The 23,289-nt window shown below is 30.9% G+C and overlaps 2 protein-coding genes and 1 long non-coding RNA gene across 4 annotated transcripts; 2 read left to right on the top strand and 1 right to left on the bottom strand.

Moving 5' to 3' along the window:
• Positions 1-1,125: 1,125 nt before the first annotated feature.
• LOC131844155 (uncharacterized) lies at positions 1,126-4,549 on the top strand. Its single transcript, XR_009357570.1, has 3 exons — positions 1,126-1,491; positions 2,208-2,372; positions 4,219-4,549. It is a non-coding gene; the product is annotated as an uncharacterized LOC131844155 (long non-coding RNA).
• An 8,542-nt stretch (positions 4,550-13,091) lies between these two features.
• Positions 13,092-14,898, top strand: LOC131844131 (UPF0598 protein CG30010-like). The gene is made up of 2 exons (XM_059192931.1): positions 13,092-13,293; positions 14,285-14,898. Exons 1-2 carry the CDS (start codon positions 13,150-13,152, stop codon positions 14,795-14,797), a joined length of 657 nt encoding a protein of 218 aa, XP_059048914.1. The 5' UTR covers positions 13,092-13,149; the 3' UTR covers positions 14,798-14,898.
• On the bottom strand, positions 13,208-16,822 carry LOC131844130 (protein crossbronx homolog). 2 transcript variants are annotated; one of them, XM_059192930.1, is made up of 6 exons: positions 16,631-16,822; positions 16,453-16,517; positions 16,262-16,362; positions 15,993-16,180; positions 14,983-15,282; positions 13,208-14,019 (listed from the first exon to the last, which is right to left on the bottom strand). In XM_059192930.1, the coding sequence occupies exons 1-5, from the start codon at positions 16,714-16,716 to the stop codon at positions 15,030-15,032; spliced, it is 693 nt and encodes a 230-aa protein (XP_059048913.1). In that variant the 5' UTR covers positions 16,717-16,822; the 3' UTR covers positions 13,208-14,019; positions 14,983-15,029. The 2 variants fall into 2 exon arrangements, with proteins under 2 accessions (XP_059048913.1, XP_059048912.1); XM_059192929.1 differs by lacking the exon at positions 13,208-14,019 and having other exon boundaries at positions 14,944-15,282.
• Positions 16,823-23,289: the final 6,467 nt, after the last annotated feature.

The following is a 23,289-nucleotide window of genomic DNA, read 5'->3' on the forward strand; positions in this document are numbered from 1 at the left end:
CTGTATGTATGTATTAAGTGTATAGTTTAATATATCTTTATAACATTACTGATAAAATAATACAGATATAATTTTTAAATGTATTAGTTTTGTTTATAAATCAATTTCATCTATTTTTTAAAGTTCAGTAGTTTGTGAGTAGTAGTTGAACGAAATAAAATCAAGTAAAACATTGCCAAATACAATTCAACCTCAAGTAGGAGTCTTGTTGAACTTAATATTAATATTTTTACTCACCATCAAGCAGCTCTGTCTACCAATAGCCCATAAATTAACTTTTTTATCGTCACCTCCAGTTGCTAAGACTTGATTCGATTTGTGTCCCATTGCCAAGCAATTGACATTTGCTTTGTGGGCGACGAATTCTTCTGCAGCAAAAAAATGTAACATCTACATAAGTACAAATAGAAGTCATAATTATTTTTATGATATATAGATTTAGTGATTAAATACGTACGCAGTTTCCATGACCTACGAATGGATTCCATGGCATTTACTAGTAAATATTTATACATAAATCCATTCCAAGTATAAGTGTTTAACCTTGTGGATTTAAACGAAATCCTAATTAAGGTAAAATTATCAGTGTCTATATACAAATATTCTGCAAGTAGTTTTAAAATACTTTTGTACTGTTTTGTATTACAAATAATATATTTTATTTAAATTAAAGAACTGTGGTGTGTACACATATTTTTTTATTGTAGGAATTTAACAATCTGACACAAACAGATGTAAGAGTAGAGTGACAGTAATCAGCACAGAAGAGTAATAATATGATCAGAGACATCATTGTATCTGAAAATAGCATTTTGGTTTAAATTAGTGTTTGAGAAACTATAGTAAAGATTACACTTTCTTTGTTGTTTTTATTATATTATTTTATGATGAACGAGGTTCATTATCAATATTAATATTTCTTATACCATAATCCACAGTAGGTTTATATACTCTGTGACGATAGAGCTAAATACAAGGAACATAATACTCTAAACAGGTTTTTTTTTTTAATAATGCTTTATTCATGACCATGGATACAAGTCCTTCAGTCGAACACATTTTTATAATGAATTTAATACAAAACATAAGAAATAAACTATTATATAAGCTTAGACAATACAATTTTAGTAATAATTCATTAATATTAAATTTTTTCCACAGTATGTACAATGTAGTTATATATTGGAATAAAATATGCAAAGTGAGATAGCAAATCTTGAACGCGGCGGGGAATACTTTGTGAGTGTTCCTTTGCGATGTCACTAATGTCACTGACAAGAATCAACCGTTGTATGTTGAAAACTTGGCATTCAAATATAATATGGTTTATGTCAGCATTTATCTTGAAACAGTGGTTGCATCTGTTGTCATTTGTGATTTTAATTCTGTTGAGATGGGATGGAACTAAACAATGGCCGAAACGTAGACGATTGATGATAGTAATAAATTTTCTATTGTAATATTTGAATTTGCTGTACCAAGGTGTCACTGGTAAGTCTGGCTGTAATTCTGCATACCATTTTCCCTTATTTTCTGGGGTTCTGTTCCAGTCCTCCTTCCCCACTCTTCGTAAGTTACTTTTAAAATATTGGTAGTAGTCGGTAAATGGCACTTTCAAAATGTCTGTCTGATATTCATCATATTGTTGACGAGTTGCCAAGTCTACTACCTCATTTCCAGGTATGCCACTGTGTGAGGGTACCCATACAAATTCTACATTCTTATTTTTAATTAAAGTTATTAACCTATTTTTTATTTCATATATAATATAATTTTGTTTATATGTACAATTGCCACTGGATAAAGTCTCCAATACACTCTTGAATCAGTAACTATTAGTATATTTACATTATTTACAAGGTTATTAACATATAACAAAGCACTTAATATAGCATAACTTTCGGCTGTAAAGATGCTGCAATTACTTTTGAGTTTAATACATTTAGTATATTTCTTTTGTGGATCATAATAAGCTGCTTTAACATCATTTAAATTTTTAGAACCATCGGTATAAATAACATAAAATTCTGATTTCTTATTTAAAAATTCTGCAAAGTCATATTTGTTATATATTAAATCTAAATGAAATGTAGTGTCAAGGAAACAGATTAGTGAATCATATGGACATTTGTATACTGGCCATTTGTCATTTATATATATTCCACCTGTAGCATTTTTAACATGTGTCATTATTATTGAAATTTCAGGTAATGATCCTGAAATAATAACAGATGCTGATATGGGGGAACCTACAACTAACTGAGAAAGCTGTGCAGGATATAAAATATTTTTAAGCACAATACTATTACTGGAAGATAATTCCTTTATACAAAATCTTTCTGCCAGTTGCAAACGTCTTAGAGACAATGGAGGTATACAATTTTCAACTTCCATACTATTTATAGGCGTGGAACGCATAGCTCCACTAATGATTCTCAACCCTATATTTTGTATAACATCTAATTTCCTCAACAACGTGGTACTAGCAGTCATATAGGCTAAACTACTATAATCAAAATGACTTCTGACTATGCTTTTATACAGTATATTGAGTGTTTTGGGATCAGAGCCCCAATAAGTCCCTGCTAAACATCTTAAAATATTTATGCTCCTCATTGCATTTTGACAAATGTAATCTATATGTTTATCAAATTTTAATTTATTGTCCAAAACTATACCTAAAAATTTGTGTTGATGGACAATGGGTATTATTTTGTTATTATACATAATTTTAAGATTAGATTGTGTGAATGTATCTCTACTAAATACTAACACAGAGCTTTTTTCTGAACTGATTTCTAGTTTTAGAATATTTGAATAATACTTTTGTAATTGATTTAGTGCAGTATTTATATTATTTATAGCCAAAGGCAACTTTGACTCTCAGTGTATAAAAGCAAATCATCTGCAAACTGTAGTATGTTAACTTTTGTAGTATCCACATAATTGAGGATTTCAGATGTATACAAGCCATACAATAGAGGGGACAGGGTTGCTCCCTGCATTGTTCCCCTGTTAACATATTTAGGTCCATGTAGGATATTATTATACTTAACATAAACAGTTCTGTTTTTTAAAAAATTAAAAATCCAGTTTAATATTTTGCAGGGGAAATTTAAATTATGTAGCACATGAATTAAGGATTCTATATTTACATTATCGAAAGCACCTTTAACATCTAAAAATACACACACAACATTGGAATGACTTAATTTTGCTTTTTTTAATAGGGATATAAGAGTTACAAAGCTTTCAGAACAACTTTTGCCTTTTCTGAATCCAAACTGAATATCTGGCAATTTATTCTGTGTTTCAGTAAAGTAGTCCAAATGTAATTTTAACATGTTTTCAAATAGTTTGCCTAGACACGATGACAAGGAAATGGGCCTATAAGATGATGCACAGTTAATATCCTTATTAGGTTTCAAAATTGGAATAACACACTGGGTTTTCCAGGATTCCGGTATTATTAAATTCTCCCAAAGTTTATTGTATATATCTAATAGTATTTTAATTGCATTTGGATGTAGCTGTTTTATTAATTTATATGTAATATTGTCCAAACCTGGTGTTGTATCTTTCCTACTCTTAAGCGAAATATGAAGCTCGGCCAGTGTAAAGGGTCTGTTGAGAAAGGAGTCACTATCATTTTTATCAGATTGATTCAATATATCAACTAAATTTGCATCATTGCATTGTGATGGAGCTGTCAACATATCTAAGAAACTTTGTACCCAGTCATTAAAATTTTTGTTGGAAGATGTACCTATCCTTTTAAACTTTTTAATGGAACTCCATATTTTGAAATAGGTGTCATTCTATTGAAGCTACTACACAACTCTTGCCAGGAATCTATGCGTTGTTCCTTTAGAATTCTTTTTTTTTTAGCATCAACTTTTTTATAATTTATGAAGTTAACAATTGTTGGGGTAACTCTATATTGTAAAAGGGCTCTCTTAGACTGTTGAACAGCATCATCACATGTTTTGTTCCACCAAGGCACTGGTTTTCTTAAAGTGTGTATAGTTTGTTTAAACTTTGATTTTGGTACTGTCTTGTCTCTGATGTCATATAAAATATTAACAAAATTATTATAAAATTGTAATGGTGTGTCATTATTTACATTATTATGTACATTTAAGTGGGAAAAAATACTTTCTGATAAAGAAAAATATTTCGACCAGTCTGCTTTATTATATAAAAATTTTTCTTCTACAGGTCGGACCTCATACACTGTTGGCCTCACATTTACACTTACGTGAGTTGGATAGTGATAGCTGCCCATCGGGTCATCATGGACTTTCCACTCACAGAGAGGAGCTATTCGGGGACTAACTAATGTTATATCTATTGCTGATGCCTGCCTGTTTGGTGATTGAATGGTGGTTGGACTACCATCATTTAACACACATAAGTCAAGTTCATCTATGAGATTGTATATGTTATTACCTCTACTATTGTTTGTATGACAACCAAACAAAATATGATGTGCATTAAAATCACCCATAATGAGACATGGCTTAGGAGCACTAAGTAGAACTTTTTTCAGTTTGTTAGGACAATACACACATAATATGTTTAATTTGCCTATGGATGTTTCTATTGCAATACATATATTCTGAACTGATTCATAAAAAGTAGTAGTTATGATATTATATTTAAAATTTTCTTTTATTAAAATACCCACTCCATTGTGTGTATTTACTGAGTTTTTGAATATGAAATTATAGGATGTAAATTTAGGAATTTTACTGTTACTTTTAAGCCATGTCTCATTAATGAGACAGATATCAATATTTTGTTCATTCATGTATTTTTGCAACAGAGCTTTTTTACTCTGTAAGCTTTGTATATTAAACTGGGCTATATTTAAGTATGTATTCATTAAATTAAATTTGACAACAATATTTCTTTTATTGTCTTATTAGTTATTGACATTTTCTCTTTGTTGTTACCGAGAGCAACAAGAGATTTAACTAATGCATTAATTATAATTTCATTATTTACAATTTGATCTGCATTGAATGCAGTATTATTATTATTTACATTTTGTTTAAATTGTGAATTATATACATTTAAAGATTTCTCTAAAGTGGGATATACTTTTGGGGTTGTACTACTTGAGGGCATACTCACAACAGAGGCATAGGAGTGATTGACATATTTACTTCTTTTTTCTTCAATTTTCTTCTTTTTAATGGGACAATCTCTCGAAATTGCTAAGTGGTTACCACTACAATTGATACAAACGATTTCTTCTACATCACATTCTTTGTATGAGTGTTGACCAGCACATGATGAGCACATCTGTGAGCTACGGCATACTTTAGCTGAATGGTTAAACTTCAGACATTTGTAACATTGGACTAATGGTGGAATATAAGTGTGTACAGGATATCTAAATAATTGTATGTAGGCATATTGTGGTAAAGTGGTAGCTGCAAATGTGACGGCTACAGTGCCCAATGGAGATAGTTTTCCCTCTACTTTTTTCATAAAACGTTTGATGGATATCACTTCGGTATCACAACTAATACTTTTATAAATATCTTCGTTGGACATGTCTGTCGGTACGTATCTTATGATACCAGTTTTTTCTGTGATATATGCTGGTACAAAAGCCTTGAATTTATACTTGTTTAAAAAATTGTCCATTTTTAAAAAATTATTGGCTGGTGCGGGCTTTCGAAAGGTCACACCTATTTTATAGGCGTTTACTCTGTGTACACCTGCAATGCCTTTCACATTTTCGGTGAATAACTTTGTTAAAGTAATGGGGTTTTTATTCCCAACTTTTTCATTTTCTGTAGATTCTACATAGACAACACAATCTACACTATGATTTTCAGGAAACTGTCTTTTGTAATTGGGTTTTATATACATTTTATAGTCCTCGGATATAATTAAATGATTCGGCGACATCTTCCGTTTTTTGCCGCGTTGACTTTTTCCACGGTCGACGGGGTTTCCCCCGTCGCTACTATCACTCATTTTCTCTGCTTGATTTACTATTTAGGTATTTACAATAAGATATACAATATTTACAATAAAATTACAATTAAAATAAAAAAATCAAAAAGGAGAAGATTTAAAACACCCGCTCAATTTGACTTCCCGCCAAAAAACCTCTAAACAGGTTTTTTTTTTTTTAATAATGCTTTATTCATGACCATGGATACAAGTCCTTCAGTCGAATACATTTTTATAATGAATTTAATACAAAACATAAGAAATAAACTATTATACAAGCTTAGACAGTACAATTTTAGTAATTATTCATTAATATTAAATTTTTTCCACAGTATGTACAATGTAGTTATATATTGGAATAAAATATGCAAAGTGAGATAGCAAATCTTGAACGCGGCGGGGAATACTTTGTGAGTGTTCCTTTGCGATGTCACTAATGTCACTGACAAGAATCAACCGTTGTATGTTGAAAACTTGGCATTCAAATATAATATGGTTTATGTCAGCATTTATCTTGAAACAGTGGTTGCATCTGTTGTCATTTGTGATTTTAATTCTGTTGAGATGGGATGGAACTAAACAATGGCCGAAACGTAGACGATTGATGATAGTGATAAATTTTCTATTGTAATATTTGAATTTGCTGTACCAAGGTGTCACTGGTAAGTCTGGCTGTAATTCTGCATACCATTTTCCTTTATTTTCTGTGGTTATGTTCCAGTACTCTTTCCACACTCTTCGTAAGTTACTTTTAAAATATTGGTAGTAGTCGGTAAATGGCACTTTCAAAATGTCTGTCTGATCTTCATCATATTGTTGACGAGTTGCCAAGTCTACGACCTCATTTCCAGGTATGCCACTGTGTGAGGGTACCCATACAAATTCTACATTCTTATTTTTACTTAAAGTTATTAACCTATTTTTTATTTCATATATAATATAATTTTGTTTATATGTACAATTGCCACTGGATAAAGTCTCCAATACACTCTTGAATCAGTAACTATTAGTATATTTACATTATTTACAAGGTTATTAACATATAACAAAGCACTTAATATAGCATAACTTTCGGCTGTAAAGATGCTGCAATTACTTTTGAGTTTAATACATTTAGTATATTTCTTTTGTGGATCATAATAAGCTGCTTTAACATCATTTAAATTTTTAGAACCATCGGTATAAATAACATAAAATTCTGATTTCTTATTTAAAAATTCTGCAAAGTCATATTTGTTATATATTAAATCTAAATGAAATGTAGTGTCAAGGAAACAGATTAGTGAATCATATGGACATTTGTATACTGGCCATTTGTCATTTATATATATTCCACCTGTAGCATTTTTAACATGTGTCATTATTATTGAAATTTCAGGTAATGATCCTGAAATAATAACAGATGCTGATATGGGGGAACCTACAACTAACTGAGAAAGCTGTGCAGGATATAAAATATTTTTAAGCACAATACTATTACTGGAAGATAATTCCTTTATACAAAATCTTTCTGCCAGTTGCAAACGTCTTAGAAACAATGGAGGTATACAATTTTCAACTTCCATACTATTTATAGGCGTGGAACGCATAGCTCCACTAATGATTCTCAACCCTATATTTTGTATAACATCTAATTTCCTCAACAACGTGGTACTAGCAGTCATATAGGCTAAACTACTATAATCAAAATGACTTCTGACTATGCTTTTATACAGTATATTGAGTGTTTTGGGATCAGAGCCCCAGTAAGTTCCTGCTAAACATCTCAAAATATTTATGCTCCTCATTGCATTTTGACAAATGTAATCTATATGTTTATCAAATTTTAATTTATTGTCCAAAACTATACCTAAAAATTTGTGTTGATGGACAATGGGTATTATTTTGTTATTATACATAATTTTAAGATTAGTTTGTGTGAATGTATCTCTACTAAATACTAACACAGAGCTTTTTTCTGAACTGATTTCTAGTTTTAGAATATTTGAATAATACTTTTGTAATTGATTTAGTGCAGTATTTATATTATTTATAGCCAAAGGCAAACTTTGACTCTCAGTGTATAAAAGCAAATCATCTGCAAACTGTAGTATGTTAACTTTTGTAGTATCCACATAATTGAGGATTTCAGATGTATACAAGCCATACAATAGAGGGGACAGGGTTGCTCCCTGCATTGTTCCCCTGTTAACATATTTAGGTCCATGTAGGATATTATTATACTTAACATAAACAGTTCTGTTTTTTAAAAAATTAAAAATCCAGTTTAATATTTTGCAGGGGAAATTTAAATTATGTAGCACATGAATTAAGGATTCTATATTTACATTATCGAAAGCACCTTTAACATCTAAAAATACACACACAACATTGGAATGACTTAATTTTGCTTTTTTTAATAGGGATATAAGAGTTACAAAGCTTTCAGAACAACTTTTGCCTTTTCTGAATCCAAACTGAATATCTGGCAACTTATTCTGTGTTTCAGTAAAGTAGTCCAAACGTAATTTTAACATGTTTTCAAATAGTTTGCCTAGACACGATGACAAGGAAATGGGCCTATATGATGATGCACAGTTAATATCCTTATTTGGTTTCAAAATTGGAATAACACACTGGGTTTTCCAGGATTCCGGTATTATTAAATTCTCCCAAAGTTTATTGTATATATCTAATAGTATTTTAATTGCATTTGGATGTAGCTGTTTTATTAATTTATATGTAATATTGTCCAAACCTGGTGTTGTATCTTTCCTACTCTTAAGCGAAATATGAAGCTCGGCCAGTGTAAAGGGTCTGTTGAGAAAGGAGTCACTGTCATTTTTATCAGATTGATTCAATATATCAACTAAATTTGCATCATTGCATTGTGATGGAGCTGTCAACATATCTAAGAAACTTTGTACCCAGTCATCATTAAAATTTTTGTTGGAAGATGTACCTATCCTTTTAAACTTTTTAATGGAACTCCATATTTTTGAAATAGGTGTCATTCTATTGAAGCTACTACACAACTCTTGCCAGGAATCTATGCGTTGTTCCTTTAGAATTCTTTTTTTTTTAGCATCAACTTTTTTATAATTTATGAAGTTAACAATTGTTGGGGTAACTCTATATTGTAAAAGGGCTCTCTTAGACTGTTGAACAGCATCATCACATGTTTTGTTCCACCAAGGCACTGGTTTTCTTAAAGTGTGTATAGTTTGTTTAAACTTTGATTTTGGTACTGTCTTGTCTCTGATGTCATATAAAATATTAACAAAATTATTATAAAATTGTAATGGTGTGTCATTATTTACATTATTATGTACATTTAAGTGGGAAAAAATACTTTCTGATAAAGAAAAATATTTCGACCAGTCTGCTTTATTATATAAAAATTTTTCTTCTACAGGTCGGACCTCATACACTGATGGCCTCACATTTACACTTACCTGAGTTGGATAGTGATAGCTGCCCATCGGGTCATCATGGACTTTCCACTCACAGAGAGGAGCTATTCGGGGACTAACTAATGTTATATCTATTGCTGATGCCTGCCTGTTTGGTGATTGAATGGTGGTTGGACTACCATCATTTAACACACATAAGTCAAGTTCATCTATGAGATTGTATATGTTATTACCTCTACTATTGTTTGTATGACAACCAAACAAAATATGATGTGCATTAAAATCACCCATAATGAGACATGGCTTAGGAGCACTAAGTAGAACTTTTTTCAGTTTGTTGGTATCAAATCTTCCATTAGGAGGACAATACACACATAGTATGTTTAATTTGCCTATGGATGTTTCTATTGCAATACATATATTCTGAACTGATTCATAAAAAGTAGTAGTTATGATATTATATTTAAAATTTTCTTTTATTAAAATACCCACTCCATTGTGTGTATTTACTGAGTTTTTGAATATGAAATTATAGGATGTAAATTTAGGAATTTTACTGTTACTTTTAAGCCATGTCTCATTAATGAGACAGATATCAATATTTTGTTCATTCATGTATTTTTGCAACAGAGCTTTTTTACTCTGTAAGCTTTGTATATTAAACTGGGCTATATTTTAGTATGTATTCATTAAATTAAATTTGACAACAATATTTCTTTTATTGTCTTATTAGTTATTGACATTTTCTCTTTGTTGTTACCGAGAGCAACAAGAGATTTAACTAATGCATTAATTATAATTTCATTATTTACAATTTGATCTGCATTGAATGCAGTATTATTATTATTTACATTTTGTTTAAATTGTGAATTATATACATTTAAAGATTTCTCTAAAGTGGGATATACTTTTGGGGTTGTACTACTTGAGGGCATACACAACAGCGGCATAGGAGTGATTGACATATTTACTTCTTTTTTCTTCAATTTTCTTCTTTTTAACGGGACAATCTCTCGAAATTGCTAAGTGGTTACCACTACAATTGATACAAACGATTTCTTCTACATCACATTCTTTGTATGAGTGTTGACCAGCACATGATGAGCACATCTGTGAGCTACGGCATACTTTAGCTGAATGGTTAAACTTCAGACATTTGTAACATTGGACTAATGGTGGAATATAAGTGTGTACAGGATATCTAAATAATTGTATGTAGGCATATTGTGGTAAAGTGGTAGCTGCAAATGTGACGGCTACAGTGCCCAATGGAGATAGTTTTCCCTCTACTTTTTTCATAAAACGTTTGATGGATATCACTTCGGTATCACAACTAATACTTTTATAAATATCTTCGTTGGACATGTCTGTCGGTACGTATCTTATGATACCAGTTTTTTCTGTGATATATGCTGGTACAAAAGCCTTGAATTTATACTTGTTTAAAAAATTGTCCATTTTTAAAAAATTATTGGCTGGTGCGGGCTTTCGAAAGGTCACACCTATTTTATAGGCGTTTACTCTGTGTACACCTGCAATGCCTTTCACATTTTCGGTGAATAACTTTGTTAAAGTAATGGGGTTTTTATTCCCTACTTTTTCATTTTCTGTAGATTCTACATAGACAACACAATCTACACTATGATTTTCAGGAAACTGTCTTTTGTAATTGGGTTTTGTATACATTTTATAGTCCTCGGATATAATTAAATGATTCGGCGACATCTTCCGTTTTTTGCCGCGTTGACTTTTTCCACGGTCGACGGGGTTTCCCCCGTCGCTACTATCACTCATTTTCTTTGCTTGATTTATTATTTAGGTATTTACAATAAGATATACAATATTTACAATAAAATTACAATTAAAATAAAAAAAAATCAAAAAGGAGAAAATTTAAAACACCCGCTCAATTTGACTTCCCGCCAAAAAAGTCCCTCTAAACAGGTAACATTCCGTGTTGCCAACACGACTACAAAAAAAATATGCTAAATTGTTCTTAATATTATGCCAAAATTATGCTAAATGTCATAAAATTATGCTAAAATTTTGTCACAATGTCAATATGTCATTTAATTGTAATTCTTTAATAATCAACAAAATCTAGACTTTTATGTTTTAATCAACTATGTTTTTGAATAAGATATCAATATCTTGGTCTTCATTTTGGACGGATGGTGTTGCTGATGTAGATCTGGAAGCTTGATTGTCGAAACTGTAACTCTTTATGTTACCTATAGATCGCAGAACTTCATCCGGAATGGTGTAAGAATAGCAAAGGCCTTCTTTAGACCGAATCTGATGCACAAAATGGCATTTAAATTTTATTGATAAACGGTTGCGAAGTTTGTTTTTAACTATATTCATTTGACTAAAATCTCGTTTAATTTCTGCATTGGAATGTGGTAGTGACAGTAACGATATTACTAAATCTGCAAAGGTGTTATTATTAGAATCGTTTTATTTCATGATCAAAATATGCTAAAAAATATGTTATATGCTAAACGACAAATAAATATGCTAAATATCGTATATGCTAAATTTAGCATAAAATATGCCAAATTGGCCACACTGGTAACATTAATATGTGATATTTGTGAGATAAATCGCTATTGTGTTTATGGTCATTAATATATTATATTTTGTTTATTTCGAAGACTAGACTGAGGGATGTAAATGACATTATTTTTTTATTAATCCAAATTTCAAATGTTACTAGCTGCAGCGATATAGTGCTGTACTTACGGTACAGAATTGTTCAATCGTATTTATTTATTTAAAAATATAGTATAAACGTTTAGTTTAAAGTTTTATACGAAGTTTACAGAACATATTTCCACAATATTCGTACGTACACTATTGTTCCATTACTGTGTTTGAATTAAACAGTACAAAAATATTTTTTTGTAGTTCCCCAATTATTTTTATTTTTACGATAAAAAGTAACAGGTACAATCCAACTATTTTTTATTCTTTCAAGCAGATAAATATTTTAAACATAATATAATAATAATAATAATTTCAGGTCAAATACACAGTGCCATCTAGAACCAAGTTAAGTTAGCTAGAGCTTCGGTTATGGGTACCAGAGAACTAATACAAATATACAGATATATTATTTTTGTAAATACATACATTATACATAGAAACCACCCAGATACAAACAATCATACTCATGAATAGAAATGTTTGTGCCGTCCGAGGAATAGAATCCATTGGAAATAAGGCGATGTGTTAAACCGCTAGACCACCGCGGCCGTGAAACATATGTGTTTTATGAAATGTCACCATACGAGGTTATTTTATAAAAATAATAGTTATAATATGGTATATATAATATAATTCTGTTTTAGTCAACATGTCAATAAAAAAATATTGTGATAAAGCCTTATAATTATTTAGGGGAGTAAATGTTATAAATCTTTTTGTTACGAATTTCGATAAATATAATAAAATGACATGAATATGTTCATGTCGTGATTGTTCTAACGTTCAAAAATTCATTAATTTTGTGTTAATGAGTTTTGAATAAACACGACTTTGACAGCACCCAACACTATTTAAGAATCTCAATATGTTCCAATACTGTGAAGAAATTGTGATTGTTTTTAAGTTTTTGTCCTTTATATCGTAAAACTTTACTTTTTGTTGGGCTAAAAAGACTTATATCCAGAGCCGTAAAATATTAAATAAATAAAAAAAATGTCAATATGATGGCAACATAGCTAGGTACCATAGGTAATGTCAAATTTGTCTAACAGATAAAAAAATATTTATTCCGGGATAAAAAATGAAAATCATACAGAGTTGGTGTCAAAAGCTTAATTTTATAAAATCTCCCAATATACAAAGTAGATTTATAACCTATAAACAAGGGCAGGAACCCGTACCAAATATTAGAGAATATTTCTATTACATCGACCATCAAGGAATGGTAAGATGAAGCTGGATGTATTCTCGATTTTCCATTGACATAGTAGGCTCCAGTATTTATCATAGTACATTATTTAACTAAACTATTTGTTTTATTGTTAATTAACTAGAAATAGTAATTTTATCAGGAATTTTTAGAAACCTTAGTAAGCGGATTTGTTGGGGAATTGTTTTGGAAATTACGTCAAGAGAATTTAGTATCTATACATTGTAACAGGCAATACATACAATATCTGTACATTAGATATTGAGAAAAAAAATAATATGCAGATGTTTGTTAGACCAAAGTATGAAACAAATAATATAATTTATAAAATATGTAATGATCAATGTCATTTTTTATAAATTATTCCCTTGGATGTGTCAACATTAACCCATTGTAGATGATTGGGCCATAAATAGATTGTGCCGGCAACATGTCTCAGTATATGCCGGGCCTTTTCAACTCATCTTGACTTGCTGCAGCTGGGGATGAGGATTAACTTTTGGACTATGCAACCCATCAATGTCTATACATTGAAAGAGTGGTTGAAAGCCTATCAGAACATAACCCTTCTTCTTTACAGTGTGTAATATGTTCAGATTGACTTAATGGATCATGACTTCAAGGACAACTCTGGAGAAATTTGTCTGAAGCATTACTTATACTTATTATAGCTGACGCCATAGGCCTTGTGCTCTCCTTAGGGCCTAGTACTGCTTCAAATACAGGCTCTCAGATTCGCACCTGAAATGGAATTTACTCAGCATGTGGGATGGGTGTGATTCTATTGCTCTAAGGCAACCCACTCATCTACTTATCTTGTTCTTTAAATCTCTAATTGTCAGTAGTGGCATAAAATGATCTAATATTTTCTTACCCTTGCATATGAAAAAAAAAAAAAAATAATAATGGCATATTTTTCTAATATCCCTAACCCACATTCATTTATGTCGTGATAACTTGTTTTTTTCTGTTTTTGTTGCTTTGTTTACTTATTTATTTTTTCTAGTTATTTTTGGATGATTCTAAAATGAAAAATTTTACTTCATGTTACAAAGAAAAGAAATTTTTGGAGTTTTTCTTCAAGAGAGTTAAATTAAATACTACTGGAAGATATGAAGATGAGTTTCCTTTTGTGTCATTATGTGGAAGGGAGAGAAATTATATTAGATGTGATGATGTCCCAATAGTTTATACCCATTTGATTAATAACAGTAGTGGCATATATTTTTTAACATATGGTTATGCTGGAGATTTACTGAAAACACAATTTCTACCCGAAAAAATATATATGTCAAATACAGGCAGAATCTATCATCCTGCAGATGATAAATATGGAGGAATTGGATTGATACGATCGAAACTGGCAATAGAGCTTAGTAAACATTTTAAGTTTAACAATGGGAATAATCTATCACCTACACATTTTATCTGGAATAATGAAACATATGAACTAGACAAGAATTGGTTTTCTGACAAAATTGAAAAGTTTAATGTGAAAATAAAAACAGATCCTGATTAACAATTCCTATGTACTTAAAAAAATAATAAGATAGGTCTAGATAATTATTCATATTATGTTGTATATTATTTGTTAGTAATTTTATTAAGACAATATAAATTACAATATCAATCATTTAGAATGTTATTTGTTATGAAAATAAAATCATGAAAAATATTATTTTGAATTATTATTATCACAGATACCTTATATGGCAAAATAAATAAATATTATATCCATTAATACTACTTGCTCATGTTGTTTCCTCTTTAGAAAAAGGTTGGTATGACCCTGGCTGTACCCAAGATATTCCTTGTGAAAGTCCTTCATTTGGTTTCGGTGGTCTGAGCATTACATTTTTGGCAGTGTCATGAACCTCTGGATCATATGGTTTAAAAGTTATGTAATGTTTGTCATCTATAGGGGGATCATCATAAATGTGATCAATACTTGATGCTACACATTCTTTCACTTTGTCTATAAATGCTTTTCTGTTAGTTTTGTATCTGTAAAAGAAAATGCATGGTTAAGCCTAAATTTATATATTCCTCAAGAGACATTAAAAAATAAATATGGTAGTATTTTTATTATTATACATAAACACAGTCATAAGGCTTCACATTACTAAAGTTGTTCTTAACCTGTTCATATTTAGCTTCCAGTGTGTCTATTTAGTGTTTAAGTAACAAAAAAAAAAAAAAAATTGACATTTAGAAAAACCTGAGCACACAAATATAATAAAGAAAAGCAGTAGTTGATATAATGTAAGTTGTTGTTTCTGATGACATTCTTATAATTAATATAATATTCTATAGTGTATAATATGAATGTGGATGGATGTAAAGGGAGACAACACCCTAAAAAAAGATGGATGGATTGTGTGAAAGATGATATGAATAAAAGAAGTCTTAGATACCAATATACCGATGACCGATAGAGAGCAGTAGAAGAGAATGACATACTGCGCAGACCCCAAATAATGGGATACAGGACAGGCAATGATATTATTCTATATTGATTAATGCTTTTGGTAAATCAGCTATTGCAAGTAGTAAATACTAATGTATGTTTTTGTACAATTCAGAAAACTAGTAGCATTAAATTCTCTAGAATATTGTTAGAGAGCATTAGTTTCTGTTACCCTCCTTCATATACTTGAGGTGTTGCATAACTACAATGTTAGTATTTAGACTACCATAAATAGGATTGAACTTACACAACTGAAGCTTCTACATTTGCTGGCACTTTAATATTCAAGTTATGAAATATCCAGTATATGTATTTTAAAAGCTGCCAAACATGGTTGCGCTTCCTGTCCCATTGTGGAAAAACTTCATTTAAATGTAGAATTCCAGTATTAGGCTCCACAGCTGGATGATACAGGTTTGATACAAATGTTACAACCTATGGATACAAATTAATATAAGGCTTGTGAATATTACATACGATAAACAATAATGATAATTATTTTAATTGTCAACTAACAGGAAGATCATCATCTGGAAACTTATCTGGTAAAGCCAATGTAAATCTAAAAACACCTCCTTCATAATGGCCAGTTCTAACAAAGATTACACCGAACCATACTGAAAATAGAATGGTTAATTTGAAAATATGTGCATAATAAATTGTTTTAGAACGAAAAATGAGACAAGTAATTTCGCAATATTACTTACTGAGTGAGTTTTCATATGAAGGTATAACGTAAATACCTTGCAAGTTTTCAGTTTGGAGCATACGACTGAAATAAAATCAGTAATTATTATGTTATTATGAAATTATGACCTACCGTTAATTTAAACAACTTAAAATACACCAAAGTTTTGAGAGATTTACTTTCAAACAATTACTTACTACTCTGCCATTATAGTATATTCTTGGTGGAACATAGAATACAACTGTCTCATTTCTTTAACGTTGCTATTTAATTCTTCACTCATTTTATATTTTATTTAAATAATGACACACTTCTTCTTAAATCTACCAGAATGAAAAGAAAATGTATACAAATAAATAATAATGAAATATTATTTATAGAAACAAGACAGTAGTTTTTTTTTTTTTTTTCCATATTCGTCCATCTCCTTTTCAGTGATGGAACAGGCAAAGATCCTTAGACCGTACAGCCTAGTCTACTTTTAAACTTCTTCATATTTGAACAAGTGATGAGGCCAAAGGCCAATTCTTATGTATATTTATTTATTATGTTTTCATTCGTGTTCAAAATTTAAGTCTTATCCGTAGTCCATATCCTTGTATCAATTATTTAAAGTTTCATCGATATCGAGGTAACGTATAAATATATAGGTATATATGTTTCAAAATTAGTTAGCATGTCTTGGATGTCGCGCGGGATTTTTTCCGGTTTCTTGTAAATGTTCAGTAAATTATCAATAAAGACCAAGCGTTGAATATTATAAGCAGAACATTCGAAAAATATGTGATTTAGGGTCTGACTGCTGTTATTGCACTCTTGACATGCATTTGAATCAATTATTTTCATTCGGCACAAATGACTATTGAATCTAGCGTGACCAAAACGAAGTCGTATAAGGAGTGTGTAAAATTTCCGGTTTTTATAAACTCTAGATTTAGTGAACCAGGGTGAGGAATGAATATTTTTGTTAATGGAGTAAAACCAATTACCCTTGGTCTTTAGCGAAAGTTGCCACTGTTCAATCCATTTTTGACGAAAACTCTTGTAAACTATAGAAAGAATGTCGGAATAAGGTATGGCAACATCCTTGACAACGCCAATGTCATTGTTGGTGATAGTTCTTGCCAGGAAATCTGCGTTTTCATTACCGAAAACACCAATATGTGATGGTGTCCATAATAAAATAATATCATAACACTCCAATGAGAGCTCATATAATATTTGCTTAATGCTATCTATGATATAATTAGTTTTATAATGTAGTTTGTTACTTTGAAGAGCAGTTAAAACACTCATACTGTCTGTGACAATTAACCATTTTTTGCAATTGCCCCTATCATCTTTTATATAACAAAGTGCATTTAAAATAGCCAAAGATTCTGCTGAAAAAATACTAAATTCTTTATGTATTCTAGTTCCATGACCGGTTCTGATACTTGGTAAGTATAGAGCAAAGGATGTTCTCGATTCGTTTTTAGAACCGTCTGTAAATATGGATTGATGAGTTGAAAATGTAGACAACTTGTTATAAACTTCTTGTTTGGTCCTTAACTCAGAGTCAATTACAATATTAATATTTGGAAATTTACTTTCAAATGGTCCATGGTAACAATTCCAAAATCTATTGCTTTTGTGAATTTTGTATTGCTGATCAATATTGATTGAGTCAGAGAAATCATGAAGTATATAGGGAACTGTTTTAGAATTAGAAAGGGGAAATAAAGAAGTAATATGTTTGAGCTTTTGTAAGAGTGGGTCTTCAGAAAAGGATAATAATTTTAGGATGAATCTTTGTTTTAAGTACCAGAATCTCAGGTTTAATGGTGGTATACAGCACTCTACTTGTAAGGAATTTATAGGGGTTGTTTTCATTGCACCAGTTATGTATCTTAAATTATTATTCTGAAGTACTTCAAGTTTATGAAGCTTGTTTTGGTCAGAACCAAAACATAGATAGCCATATTCAAAGTGGCTGCGAATCAAGGATTTGTACAGCATTAAAAGGATCTTAGGATCACATTTATATAGAGCTTTGATAATATTAAATGCTTTGGAAGCTTTACCTAGTAAATAATCAACATATTTGTTCCAAGACAAATTGCTACAAAAAATAACACCTAAAAATTTAACTTCAGCAGTAATAGGTAGTTGTGAATTATTATATAATATTTTAATGTTTTTGTATGATTTATTAGTTTTAGAAAATATTACTACTTTAGATTTGTCAGGGCTTACATCTAAATTGAGGTATTTAAAGTAATCTGTTAATCTTAACAATGCATTACTTATTATTTCTGTAACTTTATTAATGTCTGGGCCTGAAAAGTATATAACAAGGTCATCTGCAAATTGAAGATTCCTGACATGTGGTCCTAAAATTAAATTAAGTTTGTGTATGTAGAGGATAAAGAGTAATGGACTAAGTATTCCACCTTGACACACACCTTTATAAGAAAGACGAGGTCCTATTAACTGCTTGTTAACTTTAACAAAAACTTCTCTACCATTTAAAAAGTTATAGACCCAGTTTATAATTTTTCCAGGTATACCAATAGAAACAAGTTCCAGAGTGAGAATGTGATGATTGACATTATTGAATGCACCGATAATATCAAAGAATACCCCAATCAAAACTTCATTGCATTTAAGTGCTTTAAATATATCAATATGAAGATGAGTAACACTCTCAGAGGCAGATTTACCTCTACGAAAACCAAACTGATTTGCTGGTAATAAACAATTACTCTCTATGTAGAATTCTAGTCTTTGTTTTAATAATTGCTCAAATATTTTTCCCATGCAGGAGGTCAGAGTTATAGGTCTATAGGAATCTATATCATTTGCATTTTTGTTTGGTTTTAAAATTGGAATAATACAATCTTTTTTCCAATCGGAAGGAATAAGTGAATCTTTCCACAGTGCATTATAAATACATAAAACAATATTTTTAGAGTTATAAGAGAGGTTTTTTAATAATTTATATGCTATGCCATCGAGACCAAATGCTGTATCTCTTCGGGTAGATATGGCTGCATTAAATTCATAGAAAGTGAAGGGTTTATTTAAATAATTTAATTTGTTACTATTTTCATTAATGTGTGATTTAAATTGGGTCTCGACAGTGTCAGGTGTCCAGTTATTATTATTTGAAATCTGACTATATACATAAGTTTTATTGAATTTTTTAACAGTATTCCAAATTTTGGAAATGGGTGTGGTGCGATTAAAATTTTCACAAAACTTATTCCAGCTAATTGATTGTTCTTTTTTAAGTATTAATTTTTTTTTGGCTTGTAACCTTTTAAAAGCAATATAATTTGCCTCTGATGGGTCGTTTTTAAAATTAACATATGCCTGTTTAGAGTTATCTACTGCAAGAGTACATTTTTGATTCCACCAAGGTAATGGAATCCTTTTATTTTTAAAAGGAATATCATTTGTAGAGCTTATGGGTTTTGATTTTGGTATACAACATTTGTCTATAGCTAAATTTAAAATATCAATTAATTTAGAATAACACTGCAGGGGTGAATTACTATAAGTGTAAAGTGTAAAATCTTGTAACAAACTATCTGTGGTCTTCTTATACACAGTCCAATCTATAAGATTGTAATTATGAAATTTGGGATAATCTAAGGATTCTGGTAATCTAGAGCAATTGTTATTAATTACTATTTTTGTTATTACAGGTAAATGGTAGCTACCTAAGGGATCATTATGTACTATCCAATGTGAAGCAAGAGATATGCAAGGGGATGCAATAGTAAGGTCAAGCGCATTACTCTGCCATCTGTGTGATCCTACTGTAGTCGGTGTACCATCATTTAAGAGGACCAAGTTGTTACCATCAATACATTCAAGAATGTCACGACCGCGAGCATTAATAGACGAGCAACCCCATGCTGTGTGATGAGCATTAAAATCACCAGCAACCAACATGGGCTCTGGAATACTATTAAGAAGATTACTGAATTTATTTTTGTTAAAACGTGGACTACAATTATTTGGGCTATAAAAACTAACAACTGACATTTCTGTGTTTTTATATTTTAATCGTACCGCAATATTCTGTAAGGAATCATCACTATATGTATCAATTTTACTGAATTCTATACTTTTATGAACTAAAATTGCAACGCCGTTGTGGTCATTGCCTGAGTCTAATCTAACAATGTTAAAGCCTTTAATATTTAATTTATAGTAGGCTTTTAGCCAGGTTTCTGATATCAGAGCAATATGAATATTGTTCTCCAATAGAAAATGTGTAAAGATTTGTTGATTACTTACTAAACTTTGTGCATTCCACTGGACTATTACTATATGGTCCATAAAGAAATAAAAAATTAAAGAAAGAAAGATTAATCTGGATTTTTTTTATTCTGTAATGTCTCTAGGAGAACTTGTTTTATATTTTCTGTACATATTGTTTTGTCATTGGTTCTATTCAATGTTATAATTTTAACAATTGATTCTAATAGGGTATTTAAAATTTGGTCAGAATTAAGTAGGGATATAAATTGTGCCGAAGGTGAAGTTTTGGTACTGCCTAATTGAGGAAATGATTTCTCTCTAACAATATCAGCATAACTTTGTACTTTATTTTTATTCTCCTCTATTTTCTTTTTCTTAATAGGACACTGTGATGAAATGGCTATATGATTACCATTGCAGTGACAACATTTGGCTTCGTTAATATTTGCCGAACAGTTTCTGAAATTATGATTATTTCCGCATACTGAGCATCTTTCAGCGTTCTTACAAAACTTAGCGATGTGACCATACCTTAAACATTTAAGACACTGCTTTACAGGAGGTATGTAAGGCCTCACCACAAAGCGCCAGCTATTCAGGTCGACGGTGTCAGGAAGTACAGGACAGGAAAATGTGATGGAGACGGTTTTAGTTGGCTGCATTGTAAAGGTGTTATCATCACCTTTAATACGCCTCATGAATCTGCGTACACAAACAATATTTTTTGAGCTGGTTATATTAGAGTATATTTGTTCGTTCGATAGATGCGTAGGAACATGCTGAACTACTCCAGTTACTTCCGTGGCTGAAGCTGGTATACTTGCCTTTAATTTAAATCCGTCTAGAAATTTTTTATTAACTAAGGCTGCATTAGCTAAACCGGGGCGTTCAAAAATGACGCCGATCTTAAATTTATTCATCCTTAATAATTGCTTAACTCCTTTATTATATTTTTTCAAATTAGTAGCTAAGGACATCATATCCCTATCACCGATTGGCTTATTACTATCTGTACTCTCCATAAATACAATGTATTCAAAGTTTCCACCATCCTCAGGATAGTACCGAACATAATCTGGTATTTGAAATGCCTTATACTTATCCACATCCTCAGGTGCCGATTCCGAGTCAGACCCTAGAAAATTAATATCATCGGATGTATCATCCGATATTTCCTCTTTCTTTTTTCGCTTCTTCCCGCTCCTCTTCGTCATCTTTACTAGTTTTGACTAAAAAAACTCAATAAAATATTATTTTCCAAAACTAGCGCGAAAAAATACGTGTAGTCGCTTTGAAAGTTCCCGCGCTTTTTTCACTGTATACTTTAATCATATTAGTATAGGTATATTTTATCCACAAGTGGATAGGCAAAGGTACGAGACCATACAGCCTAATCTTCAGTAGTATTTCCATGAAATTCAAAAATTCTTCAAGGCGATATCGCCAAATCTTTTCATTAATTATAAGTTTGTGTTAAGTCCTTGTATGTGTCCATAATTGAAATGTTTATAATTCTCCGATAGTTGCTATGATGAAGTCGTAAATTGGTTTAAAAGTTGCAGTGCATTTGAATAGTTCTTGAAGCGATGGCGGAATAATCTTATATAGTTCTTGAAGCTTGCAATGAGCAAAATTCTGTTTAAATTGAAGGCCGGGCAATAAAAAAATATATGTTCTAATGTTTGATTTTCGTTACTAGAGCATAAAAGACAAATCGGAGAATTAATGATCTTCATTCGGTGTAAATGTGCATTGAATTTACAATGTCCAAATCGCAGTCGACAAATTTGAGTATAAAATCTTCTCTCTAAAAATATTTTTCCCTGAATAAACCAGGGTTTTTTGCCAATAGTGAAACAAGACAGGTGAAATTGTAGATTTAGGCACAGAGCAATTAAAACCAGATAGTCGTACACTGAAAACGGCCATAGAGTTAACTCTAGCGATACTACAGACTATACTATGTGCGCTGTAGCAAAGTGCGGGTGACAGTTGCTTCATTTAACAATTGCTACATTTGACAGGCAGCACATGTGGTATAATTAGTTTGAAATAAAAACACCGTACTAGTTGGCATTAGCTAGCGCAGTTAAGATAATAATACACAGTAATAGTAATGCGATTTGAGCACCGTTGTCACTCGATTTAATCAGTCATTTATTGAATATGGAAAATTTAAATTGTAATGGAAACATATTTGTCAGGTAATTCACCATAATAATAGTTTTTGGTGGGAACCGCGTGGAGATCGACCAGGCACGGTACATTGCTAGCAATGAAGTAACCAATCCCTATTTCTAATAAACGTCTCCCGCCAATATACAATTATTTTTGTAAATTGTTAACAGTTAATAAACTACAATATATAAATTTATTAATTATAAATAAATGGATAAAGGCAAGTTTTAAATAATTAATCATTAATACCTCTCAGATATACCCACTTCGAACTTGAGTACCTGATGATCCCGGATAAGCGCGGCGGGTGTTCGCAATTAGCTGGGATTATCCTGCACGTGGCCCGAGATTTATCCCTTATCTATCTTCATTCATAATACTTAGCTATGGGTAGGTATACCGTATATTAGATGACAACAAAATTATT

Source organism: Achroia grisella, unplaced genomic scaffold (genome assembly GCF_030625045.1).
Source record: "Achroia grisella isolate CSIRO2021 unplaced genomic scaffold, CSIRO_AGI_Agris_v1 utg3972, whole genome shotgun sequence".
Taxonomy (NCBI): domain Eukaryota; kingdom Metazoa; phylum Arthropoda; class Insecta; order Lepidoptera; family Pyralidae; genus Achroia; species Achroia grisella.

Bases quoted from the DNA above. Each gene is read 5' to 3' on its own strand.
- LOC131844130 (XM_059192930.1), bottom strand. From the start codon at position 16,716: ATGAGTGAAGAATTAAATAGCAACGTTAAAGAAATGAGACAGTTGTAT. The intron at 16,518-16,630 runs GTAAGTAATTGT...ATTTTATTTCAG, and splicing joins TATACTATAATGGCAGAGTA to TCGTATGCTCCAAACTGAAA. The intron at 16,363-16,452 runs GTAAGTAATATT...TTCTATTTTCAG, and splicing joins TTCATATGAAAACTCACTCA to TATGGTTCGGTGTAATCTTT.
- LOC131844131 (XM_059192931.1), top strand. From the start codon at position 13,150: ATGAAAATCATACAGAGTTGGTGTCAAAAGCTTAATTTTATAAAATCT. The intron at 13,294-14,284 runs GTAAGATGAAGC...TATTTTTTCTAG, and splicing joins ACATCGACCATCAAGGAATG to TTATTTTTGGATGATTCTAA.